This window comes from Chiroxiphia lanceolata, chromosome 12 (assembly GCF_009829145.1).
Source record: "Chiroxiphia lanceolata isolate bChiLan1 chromosome 12, bChiLan1.pri, whole genome shotgun sequence".
In the NCBI taxonomy this organism is placed as follows: Eukaryota; Metazoa; Chordata; class Aves; order Passeriformes; family Pipridae; genus Chiroxiphia; species Chiroxiphia lanceolata.
The window spans coordinates 20,376,010-20,388,724 of NC_045648.1; the positions used below are offsets into that span (position 1 = coordinate 20,376,010).

General features: G+C 50.9%; 1 protein-coding gene across 1 annotated transcript; it reads right to left on the minus strand.

Annotated features, from left to right (window-relative positions):
- Window positions 1-6,180: 6,180 nt before the first annotated feature.
- FOXB1 (forkhead box B1) lies at window positions 6,181-9,372 on the minus strand. Its single transcript, XM_032700710.1, has 2 exons — window positions 8,993-9,372; window positions 6,181-8,583 (listed from the first exon to the last, which is right to left on the minus strand). The coding sequence occupies exon 2, from the start codon at window positions 8,558-8,560 to the stop codon at window positions 7,598-7,600; it is 963 nt and encodes a 320-aa protein (XP_032556601.1). The 5' UTR covers window positions 8,561-8,583; window positions 8,993-9,372; the 3' UTR covers window positions 6,181-7,597.
- Between the last annotated feature and the right edge of the window lie 3,343 nt (window positions 9,373-12,715).

Genomic DNA, 12,715 nt, shown 5'->3' on the forward strand with positions numbered 1-12,715 from the left:
TTTCTGGTTTATGGTCTGAAAGCACTAGAATAACAGTTAAGGAAAAAATAAAAAAGAATGTGAACATTTTCCCAAGTTTTCAGAGTTGCCCATGACCAGGCAGTATTAAGGCACCTGTATACATTCCGTTTATGGCCTTCCATATCCACTGCCTGATTGACCCCAAACTGAGAGAAAGACAAATTGCTTACCTGATGAGAAACTCATTTGAGTGTTCTGAAAAACCTTGGTGGTGAAACTGTTTATTCACTGGTAATTTTCGGTGGATTTTAATGCAATTACAGTTTTACCCTGAGCCCACTGTTTCTGTGTAAGGCATTTGCAGGCAGGACTTGGGTGAGCTGTAGGGAGAGCACTGGGGACTGGGAGGTGAGGAACCCCAGCAGCCACAGGGCAAGCAAGAAGGACAAGCCTTCCCTCCTGTGGAACTGGCTGTTGAAGGAGTTGTGTGTCTTCCTCTGGCATACACAGTACGTACCATTTTCCAGGAGAAGATACTGGTGCCAGTCTGGCAAATCATGAATGGCTGAATATAACTTACATCACAAATATGTTCTTTGGCTTGTGGGGAAAGCAGCTCAGTGTGGTCCAGCTTGTTCCCATGTTCATTCAGGAGAATCTACTCCTCAGAGCCCCTGGATGCACCTGACCCTGCCAGGTCTAGCAAAGACGAGGGAGCTGTAGCTCAATAAAAAATGAGTATGGCTATTAACAACTTCCTGCAGGTGTAGAAATTGTAAATGTCTGCTTTCCTCTCTGTTAGAATTCCTCTCTAAATCTGTTAGAATTCTCAGACAAAACAGCAATTTGGAGCCAAATTACACATAACAGAGATCAACCCTCTCTTGATCCTCTTCCCTGTTCTCCAAAGAACTTCCTTAACCTGAAAATTGTGAGGGTTAAGTATGAAATTATATTCAACAAGGGCTCAAGTGCATTCAGCACAAATTGAGAAGAAACACAAACTGCTTGTGGTCTCCTTCAGCAGGTCTATGCAGGGCTATTCCCACCCTTCTGTGTGTGAGGTGTTTTATCTCTGGCCTGAATAGCCCAGCCCTTGAAAAGCTGAGGAGAGACAAGAGCAGAGGGAGAGATGATGCAAGCCTTGCTCCCCTGAGTCCAGAACTCCGGTGTGAGAGGCCCAGGGGAATTATCCATCCCCCATTAGCCTTCGGGGAGGGAGGTCTCCAAGGGAGGTCTCTGGGCTGCTGACTGCACCTTTCAGCTCCTGAGTACTCTGCTCCCAGGAACACACATCATTAATCCGAGGAGTTAAAAGTGAAATTCGACAGTCAGAGCCACAAAGACTATGCAGGAGAGAAATACAGGAAGAGATGGGAGAGAATCAGATGGTGATATTGCTCCAGTTGGTACAAAATGGCACATCTGTGGTGGCCTTGCCATTGTTTGAAGAACTGGCTGCCATCTGTGGCTGCCAATGGAGAATTGTCTATCCTGCTCTGAAATGGGTTCTTTGCCCACCCTCGTATCCTGCAGCAGAGTTTCCTGTCTGATCTAACCAATAAAGCAGCTGGTTTTGGCCAGAGCTGGATGACTTGGTGTACTTTCACGTTTAGGTATTCCAAAAGACAGGCTTTGGTAACTTTTTGCTTATTTCATTGGAGTTTATATTTGTTTAGTGTTTGTTAGTGCAGTGGCACTGCTGACAGTAGGAATAAAAATGTCCCATAATTAGTAGCTCAGTGTTAAAACATGGAACTAACCTGTGGGCCTGCTCAGGAGAGTGTCCTTTGGAGCAAGAGTTCCCAAATCCTCTGGCAGGACATTGTACTAAAGGTTTCTGAAGTCTGAGAAGGCACCTTGTGCTGCCGAGGCCAGGGCTGGTGGGCACACCCAGGGACAGAAGCAGGTCCAAGCTTTGGGCTCAGTCCCTCCTTGCTTATTTATTGTCCAGCCAGCAGCCACTAAAGCAAGCAGGGAGGATTGAAGCTGCAACCCAGAAGTGCCTGGATGTCCTCACTGGGAGAAGTGGCTGCAGGTTGGTGTTTCCAGAGCCACCCAGCACATGCAGGGGGCTGTGCTGTCTGGCTGTCTGTTTGGCTGGCTGGCTGTGCTGGTTGGGGCAGTGAAAATGTTGAGTGCTTTCCTGTGGTGTAGGATTAGTCTTGGCTGTAATGTCTCTCTAAGGAGCTGCTCTAATTAATGCAAAATACTCGACTTACTACTTAATTAATACCAAGGCCCTATGAAACAGCACAAACCCAAGAGCCTTTATTTAGCAGTGGCTGCAGTTGCGGTCTGAGCTGACCTCTCAAACACGGTGGTGTGTCCTGGCAGTGCCTGTGCTGGGGATGCTGAGGGAGCAGAGGGCCAGGCCCTCCCTGGTGCCCCCGTGCCCTGCCCTGCTCCGGCTGCCTCGTGCTGAGGGCCCGGCTGAGGAGGGATGGCAGGTCAGGCACCTTCACCTGAAACACCTGCCAAGGGGGGCACAGGGTCACCCAGTTCTCACACAGCAGTGGGCACTCCTCGGGGGACCTCCTCGAGAACAGAGGCTGTGTCCCTGCTGTGCACTGCTGGCTCCCTGGGCAGGCATTGGCACAGATGAACACGGCTGTGTTGCCATGCCCTGTGCCCTGCCCTGTGCCCTGCCCTGTGCTGTGCCGTGTGTTGCGGCTGTAGCTGGGTGAGCCCAGCCCGGGCTGGCCCGGGGGGTCTCCGCACTCCCCCCGCGGCCCCTCCGCGTGTGCGCAGCGCCCCGAGCGCGGACGGGCGGGCGGGACCCCCCCGAGGCTCGGGGAGGGCTGCGGTCCGCGGGCAGCCCGGGCAGAGAGCGGCTGGGTCCTCTTTTCTCTGCAAATAAAACCTCACCTTCCAAACTGTACTGCGGCTCGGCTGGGTATATCTGGAACTTTTTTTTTTTTTTGGTTGTTGTTGTTGTTGATGTGTTGTATTGCATTTTTTTTTTCCAGGCAAGGGTGCCAGTGCAACTCGCCCTGTAGCGCGAAGGGACCCAGAAAGAGAGAGGAAGATAAAATGAATTTAAATTCCAAAGGGGTTTCAGTGCTGGTTTCCTAGTCCCCGAGTCAGCAATGTGTTTGTGAAAATTCAGCCTTTTTGTCTCTCAGAAAAAAAGGGCTAAATCTACATCGGTGGCCCAGTCTAGGTTTGCTATTCTTTGCATTTTCTATTCAAGTGAATGAGAGTGAATGAAGTGGCCTGGGACCCTTTATTTGATCTACTCAATTGCATAAAGTGACAGAATTCTAATATATTTGTTTAATGCTCTTCAATGGGGCTTTCACTTTCTAGCTTGCAAATGAAGCCTCGATCTGCAAAGTTTTGTCCTTTTTTTCTTTCTACCTTTTTTTTTTCCTGGCAGAGAGACCATATTTCATAACTTGGGCCACGGTTTGTAGTGATTTCAAGAGGAGTTTTAGACTCGAAAAGTGGGAAATAAAGAAACAGATGTGAAGTTATTGTAAATTCTTATAGTGGGCTCTGGGGCTATTGTAAACCCACTGCAGGCGGTCCAAAGCCTCTCTTTTTCATGCTGTAATTGAAACATATTAATTAGATAATTTGTTGTTAGTTTAAAAGAAACAAATACAGCCCCTCCAAGGCTTCACAGCCTCGGTTTCTTTTTGTTAATAAAAACAAAACAAAAAAATAACGAACTCACAAAGTGATATTTATATTAAGATTCCGAGATAATTCGGCACTGAAGTTGATAAAGCTGCTAAGTTTTTTGTCCCTTTCCCAAGGACCACTTCTGAAAAAAGGCTGGCTCATAAAACTTCCTCGCAGGGGTCGCCGGGGAGTTCTTTTCTCCCTACCTGGCACAGACCGCCCTTCCCTGCAAGGCGCGGTCCGAGAGAAAATAAATATTCTGAGAGAGAAAGAGCTGGCTGTCTTCAATAGAGGATTCAGTCCTGTGGGGTGGTGTCTTGTCACATGTCGAGGGGAGAGAAAACAAAACAAAAAAAAAAAAAAGAAAAAAAAAGAAAGAAATACGCCGCCGAGAAAGGATTCACACACCATGCGCTGACATGGAGCAAAAGCCCGAGCCGCCAAGCCCGGCTGGGTTCTCGGGCTTACCTTGCACAGCCGGGCTCAAACCCATCCTCCGGAAGAAAAGAGCTTTTGCCTGGAATGAACGCTTGCTTTTGCATCAAGTACGCTCAGCTTACAATGTCTCGCTGGCAAATAAAATAAAAAAGATAAAGATCCCCCCCCGGCCCCCCACGAAATGTGTGAACGCGGCGCAGAGCTCGGCCGGGGCTGGTTCCCTCGCCCCCCCTCGGCCCTTCCCTCCGCGCCGTTGTCTCTCGCTGTTCCATTTCAGATCTGTGTTTATTGACATTGGACTTGAGCCATTAGGGAGATTTAACAAGTCAAAGCAGTAAATTCAAGCGACGCGCTGAGCTGCGTATTTGTTTGAGAGCAGCATCACGACATCGGGGCGCGGGCGGAGATGCGCGGAGGAGCGCGGCTCAGGGCGCGGGCAGAGGGGGGTCCTCGGGCTGCCAAAGTCTCGGGCAACCGCAGAGATAAGGAGGAAAACGGCACTTTAAAAGTACGGTGGCGACTCATACTATGGCATTATGCAGCGAGAAAGCTATTGCACCTTTTGAAAATATTTCGCTTTGGGCCATAATCTTTTCAGATCGTTATCTCCGCCGTTACTGTATAGTTTAAAAAAAGAGAAACTCTGAAAGTGCAGCTTCATCTTCTTAGCTGAGCTCGGATTTCATCTTTGAGGATTTATTCTGACTGTTAGATCTTAAAAGAAAAAAAGGAAGGAGAAAAAGCGTCCTCGTCGTCTGAAAATGTAGGTCATCGCTTGTTTAGGAAAAGTTTGTCGAGTTATGTGTCCATTGATCTGGTGATAAGTTTTGAATGCTTTCTTTAGCTGATCGTGTTGATATAATCGTGGGTTGGACTTGATGAATGAGTTCAGTTGTCCCCCATCTGACAAGCTTTAGCAGTTTCATGCATTTTAATCAGCCCAATGATTCATGTATTTTTCACCTTTTTTCTGTGTGTGGGATCCGTTCCCTTTTTGAAAAAATGGTCACAACTGGATTAATTGCCCTCTACATTAATCTTAAAACTTTTGCAAGGACCTTGTGGTTTGTAATAAGTAAATGGGGATGTCACTTACTGTGTTTGTGGTCCAGAAATTCAGAGAGATCAGTCAGAGACAAAACCTCTGTAACATCATTGCCGTAGAATTCGCGAATCCTGTCTGTTCATTAGAACACAATGTCGTTTCTTGCTAGGAAGCACTTCAGTGTGTGGTTGTCTCATAACTGTGCTCGCAGCCTCCTCATCTCCGAAACACTTCGCTAGTAATTTCACTGGATTGCTTCTGTCATTTTCAGCAGTCGCAGAATCCTTGTAAAATCCCTAACAGATTTGGAGAACCCCACTGGAAAGTGTGCCCGGAATCCAGTTTTCATTTTAACTACGTTGCCCTTACTTTTTAAAAGGGACTGTATATTTAATTACAGAAAAACGGGTACAATTTTAAGTGTTACAGTTTGCAACCTACCGTTTTTGGAAAGTGTTGATCAATAGAGGTGGAGAAATTACAGCAGTGGCTGGACTAACTGTTGTGCTTGAGGAGGCTTAAACGACAGGTAAAGGGCTATAATAGCTCACTTTTACTAGAAAAAGATTTTGAGATGCCACTTGTAAGAAAAAACACTACTGGCAAAAATTCAGTATTCTCAGTCTTGAAAAGGAACTAATTCTTTAAGGGTTTTTACGTTTGCTCTCTATCGCAGGAGCTTACTGATTTTTATACTTTTTAGATAAAATGTAACTGGGAGTGCGTAGGTGATAAGTTACATCCAAGCAGGTGTAAATGTAATTCGTGTTTGTATTCGGTGTGAGTGCAGAGGGCACAAATGCAGATGTGTATGCGTAGATGCACAGATGTATAAACCCCACACAACACACTCAGTGCATTATCCCTTCGCTAAACCGGCAATAACGACAACTTTATCTGAGACGTGGTGGTATGTTAATAACTACATTTATAGTAACCTTGCGTGAAAAGGCTGTTTAGATTATCTAAATATTGGAATAGCGTCATTCCTTTGTTATCAACTAATGTTTTTTCTTTTCTCCTGTAAACTCTTTAAAAAGACAAATAAGAAACTAAATCTACATTTACATATTTTAATGAGAAAATATTATTTGGACGACTAGGTTCATAATTTAACGTAGACACTTTTTAACCTTTGTCTTAAAACACACATGCTGGGAACAAGAACACCAATATTTAAAATGCCATGCTTATTCTGTACAGGAAAAAAAAAAGTTAAAAAGAAATGTCTTTACAGTTTCAACAGACACTAATGCCATTTGGAGAGGGTATTCTTTTTTTTTTCTTAACTTAAGCAGTTCACAACAGAACAACAGTTCAGTTTCCAGCAAACTACCTAAAACTAGAAAGGAGTATATCAAACAAAAGTGCATTTTACACATTTTATAATCATTCGTATGCACAAACATTTACAGTTTCCCTAACCCCCTCTCTCTTGTCTGCAAAGCCTCAGCAGAAATCGGGATGACCTCCACAGTTTGTACCTGCTATTGTATTACTTTTCCACGTTTTATCAGTGACTTCAGCAGCTTTTCTTTAAGCTATGTCGGGTCATGTGCTTGGTGACAGGTTTCTTTTTATTATAATTATTGTTGTTGTTTGTTTTTAAGCTATGAAATAAATAGCTACAAAATTAAAAAAATAACAACAACAAAAAACCCCAACAAACAACAAAGGAAACCTCAGCCTCCGAAACCTTCGGGTTAATCAGAAGTTAACAGACGAGTCAACTTCTCCTTCTCTTTCACCTGAAAACTACAGTAAACATCCACGTTACAACAGGTACTGCAAAAGGGACCCCATCTGATGTACAGTACAGATGCAAGTTCAGTATTTACATTACAACAGGCGCTTTGTAAACATTAGAGGTGTGGGCTGAGTGGACCGGGGCGGTTCCCTCGCGTGGGTCCTGTTCCCGCGCCGGCCCCGCACCCCCTGCCCGGGGCTCCTGCCCGGGGATTCCCGCAGCCTGGCCCCGGGAAATCCTGCCCTTTGTAACAACGAGACCCGCACAAAGGACACGAGCACTTCCCGGCATTTCCAAGATCCAAGCGTTGGCTGCTTGGAGGCTGGAAACGCCGCTGCTCCCGCGCAGTGAGGCAGCGGCCGTCCCTGTCTGTGGAATTACAGATGGGTCCTGGATACACCCTGCTCTTCCCCGTACAAAGGAAGGGAAGCGGCGTCGCCGGGCCAGGCTCGCCTGGCCGCCGGCACAGCGGAGATGCCTGAAGTACTTTTGGAAAACTAGCGATGCAAGTGGCAGTTCCTACCGGGCGGGAGGGGGCCGGACCGGGTCCTTTCGCCTCGGGAGAACGGAAAGCAAAGTTCAGGAGCAGGGGGCAAGCCGAACCCCGAGGGAGGGCTCATGGCAAACCTCAGCTTCCCGCGGGGAGTTGTCTCTGCTTTCGAGGAAAAGAGTGGAGAGGAGAGAGGAAAGGAGCGGAAGGAGGGAGAGGCGGGGAGGGAGGAGAGCTCCGAGGAAACTTTGGGAGACAGGGAAGGCAGAGTCCGCGCGGGCGGCCCGGGTCAGTGCACGGCCACCGAGTGCAGGGCGGGCGCGGGGCTGGTCAGAGTCTCACTGGGGGTGGCCGGGCTGCTCTGGCTGGTGGCCGTCTGCGAGGACGTGGGGCTGAGGGAGGGCGGCGAGTTCGACAGGATGGTGGGGATGGGCGCGGGCAGGGCGGGCAGGGCCGGCACCGCGGCGGGGGTCGGCTTGATGGGGACGGGGATGGCCGGCAAAGTCTGCCCCCCGTGGCACAGCGGCTTGATGGGCACGCCGTAGGCGCCGTACTCGCTGCTGGCCATGGAGATGGGGGTGGCGGTGTCGATCATGCCGGAGCTGTACATGTGGGGCCAGCCCGTGCCAATGGAGCTGCCCACCGTAGTCAACTGGTTGGGGAGGGGGTAGGCGGCCGGCATGGGCTGCATCGTGGAGAAGGCGAGGCCCCCGGGCATCTTGTACTCTCTGGCGATGATGTTCTCGATGGCGAAGGGGTGCTTGAAGCTGGAGGGCTGGGACACGCCGAGGTTGTACGTGGACATCTGGGGCAGGTGGGTGCCGGTGGCCGCGAGGGCGCTCAGTCGCAGCTTCGCCTGCTGCTGCAGGTACTGCGCCGCGTCCGCCGGCTTGCTGGGGGCCAGGTGGTCCGACTTGACCACCTTGAAGCGTTTGCGGCGCCGCAGGAAGCTGCCGTTCTCGAACATGTCCCCGCAGCTGGGGTGCAGCGCCCAGAAGCTGCCCTTGCCCGGCTGGTCGGGGCGCCGCGGGATCTTGATGAAGCAGTCGTTGAAGGACAGGTTGTGGCGGAGGGAGTTCTGCCAGCGCTGCGTGTTCTCCCGGTAGTAGGGGAAGCGGTCCATGATGAACTTGTAGATCTCACTCAGGGGCAGCATCTTCTCCGGGGAGCTCTGGATCGCCATGGCGGTCAGCGAGATGTAGGAGTAGGGAGGCTTCTGATCACTGTAAGTGTTTCTGCCGGGGCGAGGCATCTTCGCAAGGCGACCGGGGAGATCTGCAGAGGGGCAGCGACAAGGGAGGGGGCGGGGATGGGGGGAGAGGGGTGAGTCCGAGAGGATTTGCACGGACACCCAGTCGGGGCAGGCGGTGGGTCTGGGGCCGGGCTAGACACAGAAGGACGCGGGGAAAGGGCACGATAGACCTCAGCCCTCGGGATGGGGACGGGGGGTGGAAGGATGGGGGCAGGAGAAAACAGCCCGGAGCTCTGTGCCGCCGGCGGGGGAAAAGCGGTGTGCCTCTCCCAGCTCCGGCCTCCCTGAGCGTGGCCTTCCCGCTGCAGCCCGCGGCCGTAAAGTTACTCTAGTGATAGCTCTGTCTTCTGGTCTCGGCGACGAGGAGAAGGGGACCCCATCCCCTCCCCTCCCCTCGTCCCCCACTTCGTGCTACCCCCTGCATATGCCCACCTTAGAGTTGCTGGAAGTTGACAGTCCGCATCCGGGACGCAGCTGAGGGTCCGGGCTCTTTCCCACCCCACTCCTCCGGCGTCTGTCGCTCCTTTCGCGGCCACTGTGCTCCGGTTTAGTCCTGAGGAGGCAGCGAGCTGGCTCGGTTTTGGGAATCCTCTTGTACACCCCTCCCTTCTCCTCCGCGGGCTGAATCAGCTTGTTTTACACCACCGGCAGCTGGACTGGAGCAGAGGCTTGTTTGCTTCTCCGCAGCCGCGATGAGCTAAGTAGTTGCCTCCATGTCCTTCCTCTAACCATCTGATAGTTTTATGTGGTGACATGAGCAGAAAAGACCCCTGTAGAGGCGCTTCATTAATGTGCCACTTCTTTGCTATCATATGACAATCGCCTTGGGAGCAGGGGGAGGGGAGCAGGGAGGAGGGGGCTGGAGAGAAAGGCATAATCTGGTTTCATTTACACCTATTTACATGGACACCTTGGGCCAATGGGAATCATTTCCATTTGAAGACAAGGCGAGGGGTGAAAAGGCTCCGCCAGCGGAATTGCAGTACGATGGTACCCGGTGGCTGGGGGTGGGGGGGAAGGTATGCACTAACCTCTCTGTGGACTTTGCAGGAAGCTTAGTCTGCAATTCACACTTACAAATGGAGGTACTGAGCAGTGGGATGTTTGACATGGAAATTGCTTGGCTGTGGTATTCTGTTTGTTCTGCATTGTTATCTGATTTGTATTGTTGGCTAACTTAAGGCGAGCCTTTTTCCCTGTAACGAGAGACTTTCTCTTTGCCAAATCCGCTCTCCCCGAGCGAAGGTTCTTTCGAGGAGCGATAAGATCGGGGCTCCTCGGTAGCCGCCGCCCCGGGAAGTTACTCTCCCCCCCACGCTCCACCCTTCCCCCCAGCCCATGCGGGACTGGTTCTCCGGACCAGTTGGTGTAAAGCCGTGGGAATCGCCCTAAATAATCCCAGCGAGCGGGCTCCGGGCCGTGGCACAGCCCGGTGTGCTCGGGAACGAGTTCCCTGCACGCCGCCGTTCTGCTCGCGGGGCCGCGGAGGGTCCGCTTGCCCTTCCGCCCGGCGGCCTCGGGCTGGGCCGGGCTGTCCAGTCCCTGTCACCGGTCATGGTGCTAAATATCCTCAGTTTGACGCCTTCTGTGGGATTTAACGCGCTGTGTCTCAGGCTGTTCGCTCGCTTGTATGCTGCTCGGTGCGCACCCGTGTGTGGAGAAGCAGGCAGGGTGTGGAGGAGCAGGCTGGGTGTGGAGCACCCGAGTCGCGGCTCCCTCTGCTCCATCGCCTCCCTCCTCCTCGGGAACCGAGGCCCGATCCTGGAAGCGCAGCCCAGACGAGCAGCTCGCTGCCAGCCGCCTGTCCTGGGCGGAAGATGAGGCCCGGAAGGTCCCAGGCTTGCCCTGGCACAGGGGGGAAGTTTGTATGATGTGTATTCCCGAGGCTGCGGTGCATCCTGTCACCCTAGAGCCAGAATTAAAGATTGTCTCGGGAGCTGCAAGCCCTGGGAGGAAGAGCCTTCGTGGTGAATACACATCAACTCCGTTAACAATATTTTCGGAGTCGGTGAATAACTCACCAAAACGTAACTTAAACACGATGAATTTAGGAGATTAAACAATTCCATTAATATTGAAATGGCTGCTGAGGCTGAGCGCGCGCGCTTGAAATGCAAGCGCACGTTTTTCAATATTAACAGAAGTACTTGAAAAGAAGAATAATGTCACCTTCTTAATTCAGCAAAAATAGCCGGGCTGGGGGAGGGAGCGCGGCGGCGGCTCCGCAGCGCAATCGCTGCGACACGGGCTCTGCGGGCGCCTGGGAGCCTCCTCGGAGGGACCGTCCCCAGCAAGCGGGGCTCCCTCAAACCTGGCAGCAGTCTGGAAACCGCATTTCACACCGCGCCGACCTCGTGTGTGTTACACTGCGCTCCCCTCCTTCCAACCCGCCTGCCCTCGGTCCCATCTAATCCCTCTCTCTCGGGGCAGGATGTCGTTTAGAGAATAATGAGCAAATAATTGTGTTCCTAGGACTCCGAGCAGCCGAGCGGCCCCGCGCTGCCGAGTTAACGAGCCCTTTTGGAGGGAGACCTGCCGCATGTCACCCTGTGCCCCCGGCAGGGAAGGGCCCGGGAGCGTTTGTGCGGTTCAGAGCCCGGGAGCTGCCCTGCTCAGTTTAACCGGCTCAGAGATGCTCCGTCCAGCCGGGCAGGGCAGGAAGGCAGCCTCTAGAAATTTTTTTGGGGGTGTAAGAGGTGATGAGATGATGAACGTTTGTTAGGGGGTAGGAAAGACGATACTCTGAAATGAGGACAGATTCCTCCCAGCGTCACCAGGACACCACGCAGAAGGCTTCTATTTCTGTATTGAGAGCCCCCAAATATGTGCGTGTAAGGGACACTTCCCTCCCACACCCCAGCCCCCCGTCCCCAACTCCTAACACCCCTCAGTTCGGGTTTTGTTTCTCAGCCCAAGTTCACTCCTGGGATGCCCATCAAAAAGACGGCTCAGAAACAACACGGGAGTGAATAAGATTCACAAAGTGACAAATTCTTTTTTTCCTCTTTTTACCAGTACCTTTTCTTTCCGAAGAAAGAAAACGAAACAAAACAACCGCTGGTGCAAGAGGGAACCGCGAGCTGTAAAGTTAAAGAAAAGTCGACTTCCGTTGTCATTTGCTGCTCCGAGTGCGAACGAGGTATGGCTGGAAGGCGCACGATTTTTTTTTTTCCCTTTTTTTTTTTTTTTTTTTTTTCCCATTGTAAAGGAATGTGTGATCGGAGGGGTAGGGCAGGCGAAGTCATCCCAGTAATAGATACCCAAAGTTTCACCTCGTGTTAAACACACAACAGATGATAGACCTGGGAAATACAGGATTTAAATGCAACTTGTAGCATTTGCCTTTTACTTTGAAAGCCAACACTAGGAAGGAGGAGAGGGTGCAAGTGAATCCAAATCCATTGTGTAGGACACCAAAACAAATAGACGTTTTTCTGAAGTCTAATTCAAATAAGGAGCTCAGAGGAAGTGTTGGGAAAACTGTATAAAATACACATAAGTCAATTATATCAATGTGCAAACCCAATGGAAATCTATTTCGTGCAAGGGCCATTCAGCCCTTGCATGGAGCCCATCATGGACCACCTTTCTGCATGGAAGGTTTGCAATAGCCCCCTTTCCCACAAGCAAGACCACACACGTTTACAGATTTGCTAATAATTTATGCTAATTTTCCTCCATAAATCCACAATTCGCCTCAGTGGCAAGCAGGTCTGTTGAGAGAGGAAAAGGAGACAGAAAAGTGACAAATACAATATTGATTTTGAATCCTTGTGGCTGCAAGCAGGTGTGCAGCTTTGCAGAGGGGAGGAGTGAGAGAGGGGCTGTGAGGGGAAGCCAAGAAGTTTTCCAAGGATAGAAAAAACCCACTCCGTGTGAGAGAATAGCTCACAACCTTGTTAATATTTACAAACCAGTTGGGAGAAAAGAGAAGGGAGGGGGGAAGTACCAGCTTCTTAGGGTTTCCTAGGCTGCAAAACACAATGCCAGGCTCTGAGCAAGCTTCCCCCGTTTTGGAAAGTCAACTTCAGGCTGCTGGTTGTGGCTGCGTTTCGGCTAAGCCTTGCTCTCTTTTTTTCAGTAATGGTTCTGCTTCTTTTTGCTTCTCGGGGGCCAGGAGGGAGAAGGAAGCGGAGAGATTTGGGGTCTCCTGCT

Excerpts from the sequence above, each read along its gene's own strand:
- FOXB1 (XM_032700710.1), bottom strand. The coding sequence starts at position 8,560 with ATGCCTCGCCCCGGCAGAAACACTTACAGTGATCAGAAGCCTCCCTAC.